At 37.7% G+C, this 18,495-nt stretch overlaps 1 protein-coding gene across 4 annotated transcripts in view; it reads left to right on the top strand.

Moving 5' to 3' along the window:
* rasal2 (RAS protein activator like 2) overlaps positions 1–18,495 on the top strand; it is a 78,600-nt gene that overhangs the window by 4,452 nt on the left and 55,653 nt on the right. Inside the window, exon 1 of one of the 4 annotated variants that reach the window (XM_082171862.1) lies at positions 10,481–12,928. The exons of 2 other annotated variants lie outside the window; for them this stretch is intronic. In XM_082171862.1, coding sequence (XP_082027988.1) covers positions 12,394–12,928 — 535 coding nt within the window. In that variant the 5' untranslated portion in view covers positions 10,481–12,393. Of the gene's footprint in view, positions 1–10,480; positions 12,929–18,495 lie in introns of those variants that run through there. One more of the 4 variants, XM_082171861.1, reaches the window with a different exon arrangement.

Genomic DNA, 18,495 nt, shown 5'->3' on the forward strand with positions numbered 1-18,495 from the left:
TTTTTTAATATTAAGTAAGCATTAGATGATGGCAAAAGTATTCTAAAAGTAAAAAGAGAGGAAATGAGCATACACAATTAAATATCCAATATTACCCAATGTTCACTACCGTTCAAAAGTTTGAGGTCAGTAAGATTTACTTTTAGAGCAAGTCTTTTATGCTCGACGTGTGCATTTATTTAATCTAAACATACAGGAAAAACAGCAATATTGTGAAATATTATTACTATTTAAAATAACTGTTTTCTGTTTTCAAATATTTTAAAGCATAATTTATTCCTGTTTTGGAAAGCTTAATTTTCAGCATCATTACTCCAGTCTTTAGTGTTACATGATCCGTAAGAAATCGTTCTTATATGCCGATTTAGTGTCCATTTCTTATTATTATCAATGTTGAAAACACTTGTGCTGCTTAATATTTTTTTTGTGGAAACCGCACATTTTTACCAACAAAAATACCAACCTCAAACTTTTAACAAAAGTACATATATACAATTTTGGTGCCGATAAAAAATAAATAATAATAATAATCTCTTATTGAACCATAAATGATATGATTCCATCAATATGCTGTGCATCCAGGGGTCAGTAGAGCAGCAGCTGTGTCCAGTTTTTTTGTTTGCATTTCTGCATCCAAAGTTCTGTCTAAAATTCACTCACAAAGTCAGATTTAATTGCGTTTCAGTGACTTAATGTGTCCCTGACTTGCCTCTCTATTAATCCCTGATTTTCAGTCTATTAAGCACCTTATAGAGAGGGATTAGCCCTCGTTTAATGTGGATTGTGGATGCTCACTTCATGCCATTTACTTGGAGAAAGACCCTTGTGTCTAAGCTTATTAAAGTTTAGCTAGAAACAGGAAAATGTGGAGCATATCTTTTTAGCATGAACTCCTGAGGAACCAACTGGGACAGTGACAGTTTTTCAGTGATTTGTGTCACCAAGAGTGATGAGTAGTGAAGAACACATGCTGCCTAGTCAAGATCCTCATCAAGTTTGATGCAGTGCCAGGTACTCCACACCAACATGTTAGTGAGTTGCCTGCGGTGCTGAATGTTCAGTTTGAAAAGCCCCTTAATTAGAGAGTCCGCTGAATTGAGTTCACTGTAGTCACAAGAGTTTCACATGCTCAACTCCGATGTACCAGGCCTCCTGCTTTGCTTCCTCTCACAAGGCTGGTTCAAAGGTGCCTTTGTCTCTGTAGATCTTTCAAAAGAGCATGCTGATACTTCTGGGCAAGTCATCCGTGTAAAAAAAAAAGAGACAATTTTTGAATATTTTGAGTCCGTAGAGTGTGGCGCGCTGGTGTTTCCCAGGAGACGGAGGCAGGTATCTGTCAGTTCTCCACCCTTTCCTTTCACTTCCAGTGGCTGAGTGGCTGGAAGACAATGTCCTGGGATTCCAGGCGTTACCTGAAAACACAGGAAGCCCCCTTTCCTGTTTTCAGGCCCATTCCTGATCATTCTTGGATAAATATTTTGCTCCTCGTCTTGCGACAGAACATGGTGATGAAGAACATTCTAATGCCCTATTTTTTGTATTATTACATAACTCTCTGACTGACAGATAAGTATCAAGTATTCCACATCATTCTGTGGTCTGACTGACCAGTTTCCTGCTTAGCTGTGCTAGTTTCATATCTCCATTATTCTGTGGTCTCTTCTTCTCACAAAATAATGTGATTTCAGATCAATATTTCATGCTTATTTTTTATTTATGTGGCAAGTAGTCATGCAATAAGCAGGGTAATGTACAGTAAGGTGGTCATTACAAAATAAACCCCTTTAGAATGATACAAGAACCCTCTGTTTCACTGTGAAGCCCTAATCACGTTGATGGTGCTTTTTTTAATGAACCTGACAATACATCATTTTTTTACATATTGATGCACTAATATATATTACTCAGATTGAAATGCTTATATTAAACTATGCTTTGTTTGAAGTAACTATATAAATTATATTAATAGAATTTTTATTTTTTTCTGTATTTTCTGTCTTCCATGTATAATCTTTTTTAACATTTGAAATGTTATATCCGACATGCCGTTAAAAGCCAATATACAAAGTAACGAACAATATTATTTTATATTAAATGAAAATATTTGTATATTTATAATGTTTTAATTATGACTTTTGGCTTGTAGTTTTTAGCATAAAATGTTCAGTGGCAAAAATGCTGTGCATTACTACTTTTTTATGTTATTACTACTGTACTATTAACTTTGTTTTGCTTCCTGAATTTAGTGTGAAGTTTGGCGTCTTTCTAGTGATTAATGATTTTGTCACTTTATTAGCTAATAATTATATTAGCACACAAATTAACTTTGCTATACCTTTTTTCCTTTATAAATGACTTGGGAATGTCTGTTTGAACACTCTTGCAGCTTTGCAGCTTGTGTTCTCCCATCTGAACATTAATTCCATGTGGAAGAGATCCTACGAAAGAATTCCTGCCACTCTGGGCTATCGATTCGAGCGTACCAGCAGACTGGTGGCATGTGCTTCCTTCCTGCTCTTTTGAAGACTGATACTGGAGTGTTGCTTACCCCCAATGGACCCGCGTGGATTGTCAGGATTGATTGGCTTAATTGGTTTGATTGTGATAACACCCTTAAGGTTGAACAACATCCTCTTGTTAACCAGCTCATGTCTCCGCATTAGAAAGGCACTGAGGATTTGGTGCCTTTGAATTTCTGTGGTTGGAATTAGGGCTGAACGATATATCGTTATCGTATCTATATCTAGATATGAACTTTCAAGATATTACTATCGAAAAAAGCAACGATATAGACGATATAGATTTCCCCTCTCCGCGCTCGCCCTGCATACAACTCTGGCAGTCACAACAAACATCAGTTTTATGAGTGCCCTTGAATGCACCGCTAAAGCCAGCGCGCACACACTAGAGAGAAGTTTTAGTGCATCAGGCAACATTGTGAGTTGTCAGAGGTCCTGTCTGAAGCCAGACATGGTTAACAAGCTAGTGTTCCTGGCAAAGAATCTGTAGAAGTTGTGCTGCCTGTAACTACCTCTGTTCTGTTAGTAGCAAATGCATTTTCTGCATACAGTTATGTGATCTTTTGAAGAATATAAATGTTGTTGCACTTCAATGCACTTTCAATGTTCCACCAGCTGCTGCATTTGTTATTTATTGTTAAAGCAGAGCTGCAGTAAAAGGTTTGATTTGTAATCTTATGTTAATGTTGATGACTTGTTTTTAAAAATAAAACTATACTTTCCACATTTTTTTGTAATATGATCTTTTTATTTTTCTGAGAAATGCTTGGTTTTCACCGAACCCGTAGTCATATCGTATTGTATCGATATCGAGATATCTGGCATGAAAATCGAGATATGAAATTTTGTCCATATCGTTCAGCCCTAGTTGGAATGAGACTCATCTGTGCCCGTAAGTAGGCCTATCCAATCATAATGTTCCTCAATTTGTATTTATCCAGTGTAGCTGTGCATTCAGAGATAATTCATTAGAAGTTACTCAAGGTCGGGCTGTATCCTCCAAGCAGCGTATTCTTTTAATTAAATGCTCTCTTGCCCTGGGTTAATGTAACTCATGTGTTTTATCACAGCCCCTTGATAAATGTGATTCATTACGGGTGAGCAGGTCGAATGCAAAAATGCATCAATAAAGCTTCCGCTCATCTGGGATCATCTAAGCCAAGCTGTCAGAAGGGAAGTATATCTCCTCTGGCCTGTATGGCACCTGCTGTAGATAAAGATACACATGGTTTGCAGATACAAGGAAGAAAATGAGCGAGATTTCCAAAGGGAAAGATGAGGTATGAAAGAACATGAGAAAGACAAGGCTGTCTGATTAAAGATAAACCTTCAGGTTCTTTTGTTTAACGTTCAGCACTGCTATAATTCATGACAGCTCATATTTGGTAGGCACTTCCTCATCGTAAAAATCTAGATGGTAATTTTCCACCTGTCTGCTCTGATTCACCATGACCAGTCTGAGGAAAAAATGCCTGAATAAAACGGAGAATAAAAGCCACGCTGCACTCGGACTTCCACAATCTCGTATTACTGGCAGAGACTCATGTGACGCCAAGCCGAAGGTTATTTGATATGCTCCCTTAGTGTTTCGTTTTTGCCATCAGCAGCACCTTCTCAACAGTCTGTTTTGAAGCTTTTAATGTTTGCCTTTGTAGGTGCACTCAAGGCAACCACATTTATTTAGGAAGGCTTGGCATATGTAAACATAGAGCCAGAAAGGATTTCGACATCTTGCGTTGCAAAATTTTTTAAGCATGTTTTGTAGAGCTTCGGTCTACCCGAGTTCAGCAAATGGTTTGCTCAGTCCACTAAGCACATATAACGTAATGTCTGTCATACACAATGCTTCACTTCAGATGGCTTGTTTGAGGAAAGCGCAAGGGACTGAATGACATCACGATGCGTAACAAGACTCCTCCCATTAGAAGAGCTAGCATTTGATTGTGTGACACCAGCTGTGTCTATCCGTGTGTGTGCGCATGTCTTTCTCTTGGAGATGGACGGTTGGTAGGTGTAGCTGCTGTTTTGTAGAGGGCTTGATGACAGTGGTTGCATCAAACCAAGCAGTTCTTGGTTGAAATTTTATAGTAATAATGATTTTTTTTTATTTTTTTATCATCATAAAATGATATCCTTAAACATAGGCTTCATTTTCTGCATTTCATATAGCCTACTACCATTCAATTGTTTGGGGTTGATAAGATTTTTTTGAAAGTGTTTTAGAAATAAGTATTTTATTCTCACCAAGGCTACATTTAATCAAACATTCATAGAAAGTGATTTAAAATGTAATTTTTTCAACATTATAAAAGTGTTTATTGTCACTTTTGGTTAATTTAAGACTTAAAATGTATTTAATTTGTATATATTTTTTTCTTCACATTTATTTTTTTATTTTTTTATTTTTATTCGGGAGATTGACATTTTTCTGCACATATCTATAATTGCGTTTTTTGCTACTGTAAAATTATATGACTGGCAGAGGATTTCCATGCACAGCACACAGATCCGAATAATCTTTTAATGAAATTCATTGATTTTTATTAGCTGTTGCAACACTGCAAATCATTCCAAAAAAAAGGAACTTCTTGTTATTCTTGGTGTACTTATTGTTGTTGTATATCTGTAAAATGATCTTTTTTTTTTGTATTCAACCTTTCTTATGTTCATTTTGTGTATTTTTGGGCCTTTTGATTCATAGTAATATGTATATGTAGTAATAGTTGTTGTTTTTTTGTTCAGGGGGGTTGTACAATTTTGGTTCTTTGTTTGGGTCGCCAAATGATTTTACAATCAAGCAAATATATAGCCTAGAAGCAAAACCAGTTGAGAACCACAAACCGATGTTCCTTCATTTTAATAGTGTTCTATTATCTCTAATGTGAGTACCAGCCAATCCTGTCAGAAATGATGGTCTGTTCTCACTCTTTGTATCAAAATGACGTGTTTCAGCCTGATGGTCATTATGGTGTGTCTTGTTGATGTAGAGCTTCTGTGCTTTTTGCCCTCTAAATGACTGATACCAGTCACAGATCACACTTCATTGCTTAGCAATGCTGTGCAAACTGCCAAAGGAGAGTAGAGCACGAATGAAAGGCTGAAGAAAATCAGACTTCCCTTAGTGTGTTTCATGCACTTTGCAGCATTCCAGACCCTAAGGATATTAGGCAACTTTGAAAGCCTCATTTGATTTGTTGATCGAGGACGGCTAAATGGGGTCAGCCTCTGTGGGCTCCTCAGAGTCTGACTGACCGAAGTCAACTGTGGGAAGCAATACGAGTTTTACCATGCTAATGCACAGCTACAGTACCACAACTGAAAAAGCTCTACGGTTACTGCATAAAAGATTTTAGATGCCTATCACTTAGTCTGAGATAAGACCTATTGATGTGGCGCCTTTGCATAAATAGACGTCTGCAATCTCTACATCATTAAGATGTTAAAGGTCTATAGGACGAGCATATTTGTAGATCAGTTTGCTTTCAGCGTTAGATATCTATTTGTGTTCATATTTTAAATGCATTGTGAGTCTTGTTTTGTGCATGTGCATCTCCGTGAAATGTCTTTCCAGGATGAGCCATCTCATCTATTTTGCACAAGACCTTTAGTCTGGTGTTTCCACTCAGTCTGTTACTATCTTATCAGGGCTCTACAGCAAACGGCTTTTCAAAACCGCTCAGCTGGACTGGACACGTACAGTGAGGCAGGTGAATCTGAGCTCTTGACATCCTTTTCCCATGCCACCCTAAAGAGCCCACCAGAGACGAGCCACAAACAATAGGTCATCAGTTCTACTCCAAGAGTCCTCATTTGTCCTCTTAGTTTTCAATTGTAAAGTACGATCTGCACAAACGCCGAAATACATTTTTTTAAGGGATAGTTCACCCAGAAATTAAAATTCTGTCATCATAGAGTGCTGCAATGATGACGTATTTTTGTTGGCCAACCCAGAAGTTTGCATCACTCTGGTTCCCTCGACAAAAACCCAATAGGATTTTTCTAGAGATGGCCAATACCGATCCCATTTGCAATCATTCAAGCTTTATTAAAGTGATATGTAAGCTCTCTGTTGACTGTCACTGTTAACCCCTTACACTCTGAATGCATTTTTAATGATTTCATGTTACAAGTTGTTAAAAAAACCCAAAAAGGTATCAAGTACATGGTCTCATTTGTTAGAAAACCTTTGATCACTTTGATTTGAATCATGTTTGGAGGTTCTTATGTTACAACACTGCTGAAAAAACCCCTTTACAAAGTGATGCAATTTATTTATTTTTGTTATTATTCATGATTGACATGATATTAGAAAGTATACATGACATGATCATAAAATCTAGTTTGGGCTTGTTCACAAACAAGTCAACTGCATCTGGGCTAAATTTCGTGCTGATATCTCAAAGCAATCAAAAGTAATGGTCCTGGTTGATGATCTTCCAGTGCTGTTTCAGCTGTGCACTCCTAATGGTGTACAGTAAATCAAGACCTTTCAATCGGAGCGATCAAACCAATCCAATCCGCACTCCAGCTGTAAAACAGTGTTCTATTGGTCTCTACACATCATCTATACCCACCATACCAGAGATCCAGTTTCCATTGGTTGAACTTTCAAATGACGTTGGAAAACACAGTGTCATGATCGCGACCCGGAGTCGGACAATAATGCCCACAGAGACAGAGAATGCTGTATGGAGATAGAACAGGTATAGTTTAGTTCAATTACGGTTATAACTTTTTTTCATCTTGCTTTTATCCACTGTTAGTACAAGCCTGTTGTAGCGGATCGCGTCCAAATGATGGCCAAAAATGTACTGAGTTTTATGAAGTTTATTGTACATCACACAAAAGATGAAGCATTAGTTTTACTCCAGAAAATCACCGTAAGAGCTGAATAAACAATATAAGAAGTGCGCATTAAAGTCTTATCCATAACTCTCTCTCTCCCTTTCATTATCATCAACATACACAGCGAATTAAACAGAAACACTCGCTATAATTAACAGTAAACAAATCTATACACAGCTTTTCAGGGCGTGCTTAATAAACTGGTAAACTTCATATCCGTAAAACGACTCAGATGAACTGTATAAAATGTGTGCTCTCCCTTCCATTTCTGCCGTGATCAGTAACGTTAAGCCTATCGCTGAGGAGACTGTAAGCTGGATCACGAACAGTTGGAACAGATCCGTCCTCGAGTAACAACGAGAGTAAATGAAGATAGCTATGTTCATTCTTACATCTTATAACAAAACACCTCAATCGCTTAGGAGACATTCTTGTCTACAGCTGCTCTTGTCTACAGCTCTCAGCTGCACATACTGCCAACACACGTTTATGTTCAAACACCATGTAAAATTGAATTTTGGCATAATAGGTGCCCTTTAAAATGCTAACTCTGTTTTTAGGTTTTGGCCTGCATAAATACATCATCCCTGCTGCACGGTATTTACTAACTTTCATATTGTTCCAAGCCTTCATGAACAACCAAAAAAAAAGATAATTTGAAGAATATTGGGGTCCAAACAACATTGGAGCCAATTTACTTTCATTGTATGGACAAAAGCACTAGCCTGGGACACACCAAGCCGACGTTAAAGAACTAGCGGTAACGAAAGCTGACAGTGTTGTCGCCTCTCGTGAAAAATGAAAAATATTCATGCATTCGATTGCTCAGGTAAGATGATGTAAAATTATAACAGCCTTCTGTCTGTACCATCTTGACTTCTTTGCTCGCTTTCATCACTTTCGCTATTATTCTCGTGCATAGACTCTATAGACTCTATCGCCATGCTGAACAACCAATCAGAGTTCTCTCTCACTGATGGCCCGATGGCGATTCTGTATGCTGAATTGGCCCAAAAAACAACAACACCGACCGACTAGAGCCAATGGTGTGGAACACACCAGAAAAACAATGCCAACCGACGCTCAAAAACTGCCCGAAATTGTTCAAAGGCCGATCGTCGGCTTGGTGTGTCCCAGCCTTAAGACTTGGTTTAAAATATAAAAATTTTGTTTCATAGAAGAAAGAAAGTAATACAGGTTTGAACGATATGAGGGTGAGGAAATTATGACAGAAGTTTCATTGTTCATGTCCTCTCCTCTGTAATCAGATGATGTTCACTTTTAATGATCTTCTCCATGTGTTTTGGTTTCAGAGTCTGAGCAGCTATCTCTTAGATTTCCAACTTTTTTTTCCAAAAGTAACGTTACATACAGGCTGTTGTTGATGCAAAAGGGCTGTACTGAGGACGAGATGGAAAGGTTATTTTTTTTTTTCTTCTTCTTCTTCTTTTTTTTTCTCAGCCTCTGAGCGGGGGTGATGTCTGGAGGTGGCAGGATTTCCCCTCCTTAAGAGCCAAAGTAAGAGCGCTAACCTATGTGTGGGTTAAAAATACACACTCCTCTGTTTCTGGGGGGTCTGTTCTTGCTGAGTGAAAAATAAATGCATGTAAGAATTCGTCCATGTCTGTGTGTTTACTGTACTAATGGGATGTTGCTAGCAACTAGTGCTGGGCTTTACATCAAATATTCTTAATATATTTACTGCAGTGTTTTGATGCTAATAACACTTAGCAACATCATGAATATCATGAACCTTTTATTAAAATACATGTTCATGTAACATGTAACAATTATTAAATATCATTCTTCCTTGTCCTACTAGGTTTTTACCGTTTAACTTCTTGTTAATTTTGAATAATTTTTTTAAAATTATTATATAAATGTATAGATTAATAATAATATTACTATTGGCTACATCCCTTAGATCATGTCCTTGTCCATGGCAGTGTTATTTTAGTTGTTGTTATATTTTTATAAATATTTTTGAGTTGGCTTTTATTTGTAGCCTATATTTTTATCCATTTAATTTTGTCCTTTTTTAAAATTTATTTATGTATTTGTATTTCGGTTTTAATTTTAGTTAGTTTTAGTTTTTATTTATTTCCAATTAATAATTTTATTGTTTCAATTTAAACTTATTTCAGTTTATTGCCAAGGTAACATTTCTAATTTTCATTCATTACATTTTTCTTTTTTTATATATATATTTTTTCCAGCTTCATTTCAATTAACAGAAATGTTTTAATAGTTTTAGTTGACGATAATAACCCTGCTTCAGGCCTTCATGATATGATCATGATCTTTGTGTTATCTTTATCATCAGTGACCTTCAAAGGTTACAGTGCATTCTAACCGCTGATATAACTTTCATGCGTTGTGGGTGTGTGTGTCTTTTTTGATTTGGTCTTGTGTCCCCCCACCCCCCTCCATGATACTTTTTTGACAGATTTGTAGGGCCTAATTCTTGAGAGGTGCTATTTTTAGTATGGGGTGTGCATGCATGCCCTGTCCCTCCTGGTTTCCTCCTGCACTAAATAGTATAGAGCTAAAAAAAAATCACTGACAAAGTGGCGGTAGGTGTAGCTGGAGGCCTTGTGTCATTACTTCCTGTGGTCAGATGTAGACAATGTGTACTTTGCTGCAAAGGTTGGTGTTTTTTTTTTAGGTGATGCCAGGGTGAGTGGAGATTTGAGAGAGGGAGGAAGGGACGACAAGCTTTGAGCAATGTCAAACCAACCACTTCTTTTAAGCAGTCGTAATGGCCTACATATATTTGCTTTGTGGAATAATTACTGAAACATGGAAAGGAAATGTGACCTTTACACTTTTTCAGATCAGATTGTGAAGTAGATAATGGCGTTTTTCTGAATCTCACGCTCGCAGTGGTGGAGAGGGATACTGGTGTTTAATGATTGCTTTCATGCGCTGCCTCCAGGCACTGAGCTTGTTTGATGGCTGTAACAGGGTGTTAATTGCTACTGTCCAGACTGGACTATCACATGGAGTCTGAATTCTAATCCAGGCTGGAATTGGCTTCACCAACTTTTTTAAGTTAATAGTTGTTTATACTTTTATACATAAATAGAACAATAGAAGTTCATGGATGTTGCTATTTCGCTCACCTGCGTTAAATTCTCTGCCTACTAGACAAAAAAGACGTTTATGCATAACCTGCATCACCCAGATAAATAATGTGAAGTTCAAGAGCACAAATGCTGTGAAGCACATCTGACATTTATTAGATCTTCGTTTATATCATGTTTGAATTCTTGCACTGAGCACCAAAGAGACCACACTTTCTGTAATGTGAGTTTCTTTTATGAGTGGTAGCCTACAGATTAGAGTAGATTTAGGTTGACCAATGTATTTTTTTAATGGCTGATACTGATGTTAGAGGGGAGAGTGCCCAGTAAAATCAGTATAATAGATAATAATATGTACAACCAGTCAAATTTAAAAAACTTTATTTAACCTAATTTGGTTTGTTTGAATGAGTAGGTATCCAAACTTTTTTGACTGTATATACGTCATATAATGTCAACCATGTAAACACAATTTTTGCTAGAATTCATTTATAAATATTTTAAAACAGAAAATGCTCATCCATGTTAAAGGCAGTTAATGGTATATTTTGAACCCAATGCACTTCTCTTAATTGGCCATGCTGGCACAATTATCCACTGGTTCCTGATTTCATAGATCTGTACGCCTAAATCTCAAATTAAAATTGTAGGCTTTTAATCGTCAGAATCTACAGAAGTGTCAGTAATCCACATGGGTTAATCTCAGCAGAGATTGTGGACTTTAATATTCACAGCTTTGACCTTTTGTACTAAATCCGTTGCTCTGGAAATGGACTGCCCAATCCCAAAATCTGGCATATGACAGATTCCTGCTGACAAACTGTATGTTTCTTCTTAATGTCACAACAAGGACATATCTACATCATAAGCTAGTTTTTCCAGTGGCTTGGTTATTTAAAAGTATAGGAATTAAAAACCTGTTTGTAATGTTCCTGATTGTATAATATTGAAATATACTGACAACCGTATTTGGATGTTCTTTGTTCTTCAGAACACTAAAGTTGATATTTTGAAGAATGTTGGCAACCAAACAGTTTTGGTTACCATTGACGACTTAAAAACCTTGTCGCATTGAAAACCCTAGTTATCAGCATTGAAAGGATCAGACTTGGAAGGAATTTTTTCTTTAAATGTCTCATTGGTCGCTCTTGAGTTCATTGGGCTCTTGTTCAGACGTGGGTGTGCTGATGTTGCGCCGACATGCTGTTGACCGCCAATATGTTACAAAAAAGATTGGTTTTCAACCTCTTCATGTAATCAAGATCAAAATGACATTCATTGTAATCATGTCTCCTTTTAAACAAATACCTTAATTTCTCTTATTCAGTCACAACATTTCTGTTCTTTGCCAGTTTCACTTTGCTATTATTTTTAAAACAGATTTTTTCATCGCTTCCTTGAATGTATTCTTGTTGCTTTATTAATCCATGTGACAAGCATTTTATTGACTTGACACTGACGAACCAGATTCTCTGAAGTCAGGGGGTTTTTTTTGTTGTTGTTCTTCTTCTGATTTTACTTTCATGAAATAGTTGGTGTTCAGGCCAACCACAGATTGGGGCCCTTGGATGGGCAGCACATGCGCTGATTGGATAGTGAGGCAAAGTGTTTCTACGCACACATATATCTATTTCCTCCCAGAAAGCCTAGCAGCAACAGAATCCAGGAAGTGGTGGCTCACCAGTGGATGTCATGCTGCTCGCTGAGAAAGACGAGAGACATTTGCTCAGCATGTTTCTTCAAGGCGATCTCAGGGACATTGTTATTCGCTATGTCAGGCATCAAATTTAGAGTGTTATGTTCGGATAACTTGGTTAGATCCAGCCTAGCTCATCGAGATGAGCCTATGATGTAATAGGGAGTGTTTGAAACTGACTGAAATTGATTTTTGGCTTCCTGCTTTGTGATATTGTTAAGCTTTTTTAGCTTTTCTCTCCTCATTTACCATGAGTTTATCACGGAATGCCACACCGGAGGAACAAACCGGGTCAAACAGGAACCCATCACGCTGTTCGTCTGGCAGGGAGAGTGCTCGTCGTTGGCGTCTCCTCAGCAGGCCTTGGCTAAAGCATCGTTCAAATTCAGCCCCCGAGGAGCCCTTGGACATGCACAACAGAAGGATCCTGGCTGGATGGGACATGCGCACGCAGAGCTTGACATGGTCCAGAAGCAGCAGCAGTATGGCTCCATCCAATCCCCCCGTCTCCAGGGTCCACAGTCTCCCGGACCCTCAGAGGGTCACCAGCCGCGGTGTCCTCCTGGAGCATGCTAATCTTCAGAGGGACTGGTTATCTCGCAGCTCAGCCCCTTATTTAAGATCTACATCTGAACCGGGGAATGAAATTCGTACTGAGACTCCACCGCTCAGACGGGTGCCAAGCTCTCATGCGTTTTCAGGGATTCTGCTGTCCATGTCAAGACGAATTAGCAGAATTTTAAATACCTCTCCTGAGCCGGCTGTCGGACAACTTTCAGATGACGGTAGGAAGTTTGATTAATGTTTGAAGGCACATCAGGGAGGCAACCACTCTACCATTTACACTTGATTATGTTTGAAAACTGGAGTATTTCTTTTTACCTAGCAGTTGTGAAATGATAGTTTAACTGAAGGACTACTATCTTAAAGGGATAGTTTAACAAAATATTTAAATTCTGTCATCATTTATTCACCCTCATGTCTTTCCAAACTATATGACATTCTTTGTTCTGCAGAACTTAAAATATCCTATTCTGAAGAATTGTGGCAACCAAACAGTTTTGGTTACCATTTGACTTTTATTGTATGAACAATAAAAACACTTCTCATTTTCAAAAATACGTTTCTCAGTTTCTTCTTTAATGTTCCTCAGAAGAAAGTAAGTCATGCAGGTTTGGAACGACTTGAGTGTGAGGAAATGATGACAGAAATTTAGTTTTTAAGTGAACTGTCCCTTTTAAGTGCAGCCTCCACGTTGATTATTTTATTTTTATTTGGTTCAGTCATTGGACTTGTTGAGCACTGATTTGTTTCAGATATGTGGCAAGTACTGTAAGTGATAGTTTGACTAACTTCAGAATGATAAAGCCCAATGAGACGTTCAGGGGTTTAAGCCAGTCATATTGAGTCAATTTGAAGGTGAAATTACACATACTTTTTGAGTAACATGATGTTTCATCTTTAAATAGAGAGATGTAAGCTTTTGAGATTTCTTGTATTTTCCCAGAGTAGATGTTACTTGTTTATAAACATGTGGTGCTTGAGTCTAATCTCATTGTGTACCAGAAAACACACAAAAATGGAAGCTCAAGCTGTAAATATGGTGGCAATAGCTTTAGACCTTTAGAAACATCTTTTAGATTTCCATATCATCCTTTCTTTAGTTCTTTAAAGACATACTCATTTGTTTTGTTTTTGACCATATAAGAAAGGACCATAATATATCGAACCCACAGATCTGAATACTCATGAATTCAGTTTGTCATTTACATACTCATACTATTCCAAACCTACAAGAGTTTCATGAAATACAAATGAATATAAACCTGAGAAATTGTTATCCCTCCACCAAAGCTTTGATGGTTCAAAAGGTTCTTAAGAATTTCGTAAAATATAAGAATGCAGCAATTTAATCCAAGTATTTGGAAGAAACATTGTCGCTTTGTATGAAATCACTCAGGTTTCATTTAAAATATCTTTATTTGTATTTTGAAGATTAACAAAGTGGGTTTGGAATAACATAATGATGAATAAATGATGGCAACATTTTCATTTTTGGGGGAACTAACCCTTTAATGTTGCTTGATGCCAAGATTATGGCTTTGATGGTCAACAATGATGGTCAACAATGATGGCCCCCCATGCAATCCATTTTCCAAACCGTGTTTTTGTCTTATCCTGAATCACTACGGTACACCTATGATAAGTGTTTATATTTTAGACTGGTTCGGGCCTTACCACTGTGGAGTAGCCCAGTCCCTGCGTGACTCGTCACAGAAACAGAGAGTTACGGTCTGCAGCTTTAAACAACTTTTCCTCTTTTAGATTCAGTTCCCATTTTCCAACTAATCGTTCAAAATTTTCCATCACCATTAACATATTACTTCTAATTAGCTAGCATCCAAAGGCAAATGCATAAATTTGGTACAGAGCTGAACCGAGCAAAAACGTTCCCTTTGAGCTCAGAGCTCTGCATTGGCTCTGATAAAGTAATTATTGCTTTCGGCTCCTGTTATTTAGATCCATGGGTTTGCATGGAGTTTGTGTCAACAAACCTCGGGGTCTCAGCAGGAGTTTGACCCCCTCCTAAGTCCAGCCATTCCAACTTTTTCCTCCATTCCCATAGAAATGTAGGAAGCAGCTCACTCACCTCCTTTTGTATGCTAATACATGTTCCTGCAAAGATACAAAGACCGTGGGCTCACCACCTTTTAGCCTTATTACCCTATGAAAGGCTATGGCAGAGGTGGTCCGCAGAAATCATGAGAAAGGACCCTGTGGAATGAAAGAGAAATAACTCTACCTTCAATAAAACCAGTTTTCGTGTTAAAGTGGAATGTGGAAAGTACTTTTTTAGGTCTTCCTGACACATTGGTAAGCACAGTGTCTCCATTTAGGTCTTCTCGTCATGGACTGGTTTCTCCAGGAATGCCCCAGCAGCCTGACAGAAACACAGTGGGTGGTGAGAGCAGATAGTCTTAGACCTGCAGCTGAAAATGGAGCGCTGCTGAATTTGCGGTCCCAATGTCGTTCTGTCGTGCAGATATTCCCCTAAGAGTTGGCCCACAAACCTTTGTCGTTCTGTGTCTTAAGAATGAGAGCGAGCAGGAACAGGAACAGTAAAGACACTTAATCCTTTAGAGTGGAAAATGCTGCCAATGAAGAATCAACTGGCTTAAAGGGTAACTCTCGCCAAAATGCAACCTAGAGTCTTTTTGTTAATCTACCCGAGGCAAACTTTCATTTAAAAGCATAATTAGAATAGAAACACCACTTTTAAGTTTGACCGTATTTTTGTTTTCGGTCAAATCGCCTTTTGAATGGGAGTGCTTGGGGCACTTCTATGATCAAAAATCGCTATTTTTAAAACACTAAGAAGACTCGACACAACATTAAACTTTGCTCGAAGAAAAAAGTATTATGTTAAAAAAAAAAGTTCATGTTAGAAGCGATTAATCGATTCGACAGCACTAATTTTATGTATTTTTTTTTTACATATCCATGCCTTAAGCAAGAAAGAACTGGATAAAAAAAATTGACTTTAGGTCGCAAAATAGCCTTTTATTTTTATTAAGTGTTATAGCACAAATAATAATAATCATCATCTAGACAATTATTATTATTATGATTGTTGAGGTTGTTTAAGCATTTATAATGCATATGTTTTGTTATCTAATTTATTTTTGTAATAAGAATTTTGATAAAACAATATCACAGAATAAAATAATAGTAGTCAATTTCTAGGCTTGAAGCAAATGCACAGGAGGTGAGTTTATGTAGGAGTGGGGGATATAAGGAGAGAGAGATGCAAATGTTCCAGTCATGCTGACGGCAACCTATTTAAATATGTAACAATGTCTCTCAGTGGCGGAGTGTCGTACTTGCGAGGTGAACAAAAGCGTGTGCGCTCGGTGCCCTACCTCGAGCGCTGCCTCTCTGGAACAATGGAGGACAGGAATACCAGCACTGCTAATTATTTAACATGACAGATGTCGGACTGTGAGAAATGCATGACCTCCACGTGCGACATTAACGTTTGAAGAGTGCAAAAAAACACGTAGCCGTGACAAATGTGCTAATTGCACACAAATTTAAAGAAGTGAAATTTATTTTCTTCACCACTGTTAAAAAAAAAATACATTCCAGTACTTGCAGAGTCGAGTTTGACAAATGTCAAATTAAACACAGGCTGAATTGCACAATAATGCAAGTGATTCCAATTCAAATGAAGTCAAAATGTTATTAATAATTACATTCAATTCATGGGGTCTAGTGTCCTAACAGTGCCTGTAACTCATCCCTCAACAGTATGCATATATTTAGAGGGGCTCAGCTGGGCAGAGAGGATGTTTTGTAGGCGTAGTGTCTGGGTAGTGTGGTGTTTGAGTTTCTACAGGGAGTCACAACTGACTGAACAAATCCAGCCTTTCAGATTTAAGGAGGAAGATGTTTGAGCGTGCAGATTAAAGGGCAGAGGGACGATGGCGTGTCGTCTCCGAGCTGCTTCGCTAGAGTGGCACGATGGTAAAAGGGTTGTGACGCTGATGATGTGAATTATGAATGACACGAAGCACTCTCTTGTCACAGTTATGGCACAAACCCACATGCTCCATTCTGCTATTCGGAAGCATTTTGTGCAATTTTGCTTTAGGGAAATGACCCGGAAGGGCACCTTTTATATTTCTAAATGAATTTAAGGGTCATTTAAAGAGAAAGTGAATCCATTTAACAGCAGGTGTTCTTTGGGTGAGTTTGACTCTAGCATGGCCTAGATTCCATAATACAATAATAATATAATATAAATGGGGATGCGCCAATAGTATTTTAAATTTAAATTCTATTTGAAATATTTAATTCTGGCAGATAGATACTGTAATGGCCAATATTACATTTTATTGTTATAATAAAATTATAAGAATAAAAATTAAATCAAATGCTTTAAATACTACAAGTGAATTTTGCCATCATTATTATAATGTACAGTATGAAAATTAATATTCATTCTGAGATTTTCTAAATATTACATCGAGCGAAACCCTCAAGCGCTCAGTCAGTGTGTTCAGCAAGTGAAAATATATCTATGCTAAACTTATACTTGGCCTCTAACACACACTGGCGAGTAAAATCTAAGAATTTATTACCCAATGGCTAATGATAGACATTATTTAGTCGCCCAGAGTGAAGATTTAGTCTCATATGCGAGTGGGTGTCGTGTCTGCCCTCGTATGTCCTGAGGTCATCGTGGGTAAGAGGAGAGCACTGCCCCACCTCGCCCCACAGTCAACAGCTGTCCCTCCCAGGCCGGACAAGTCCCTGTTAGATTACTGATTAACCGGTCCTAGCACTTTACATCCTGCTTAACCAACTGTGTCAAAACAAAGTTGCAACTTCCCCTAAGCATCCCCACTTTGTTCCTCCAGCTGGAAGCTCCACAAACGCATCCTCACAGAGCTGCAATCATAGCCCAATCTGTTAATTGCAGTCATTTCCTCTCTCTGTAGACCCAACTCCCCCTTCTCCCCAGACACCAATTAAAGCTGCTAATTTGAAGGGCTTATGAATTGCCATCCCAGAGTGAGATGGCTATGGATGGATCTGTATGGGCGTACGCTGAATTTGCGAAGATCTGTATTAATTTAATTCCTTCACTTTGCACTTTTTGTACTTTTTGTACTTTTTTTTTTTTTGACAAATGCCTTATCAAAACTCACTGATGTGAAATTTAACCCATGTTTATTAAATTATTCACTTGTTAATAATTTTGTTAATATAATGCATATATATCAAATCAGCATAGAATGATTTCGGAAGAATCATGTGACACTGAAGACTGGAGTAATGATGCTGAAAATTCAGCTTTGTCATCACAGAATAAATTACATTTTTAATTGTATTAAAATAGAAAAGGATTGTTTTAAATTTTAGGAATATTTCACAATGACTTTTTATTTTACTGTATTTTTGATTAAATAATGCAGCCTTGGTTAGCCTTGTTCTCTCTCGTAGAAGATTTTTGTCATACCACGCACTCAATATATTTTAAAGTACAAAGTATTACCATCTGATACCCTTACAATGCCATGTGATATGATTGCTGTATGAATATGATAAGCGGAAACCACAGAAACATGGTGCTGAACATTATTTTATTTTTCTTAGTGCCGCCGTTAGTCTGTGGTAACAGTGGTAAAACATTTGCTCTCTCACGGTTTCATGTAGGCTATTTATATAACACAAGATGAGTAGTCATTCAGGGGTATACGACAGCCAGTTTCTGTACCACGCCTTCTCGTTCTTTTCTCTCTCCATCCGTTACATACACACTGTACCATGTGCTGACTCTAATGTTCTT

The sequence above is a fragment of the Leuciscus leuciscus genome (assembly GCF_965113295.1).
Source record: "Leuciscus leuciscus genome assembly, chromosome: 6".
Classification (NCBI taxonomy): Eukaryota; Metazoa; Chordata; class Actinopteri; order Cypriniformes; family Leuciscidae; genus Leuciscus; species Leuciscus leuciscus.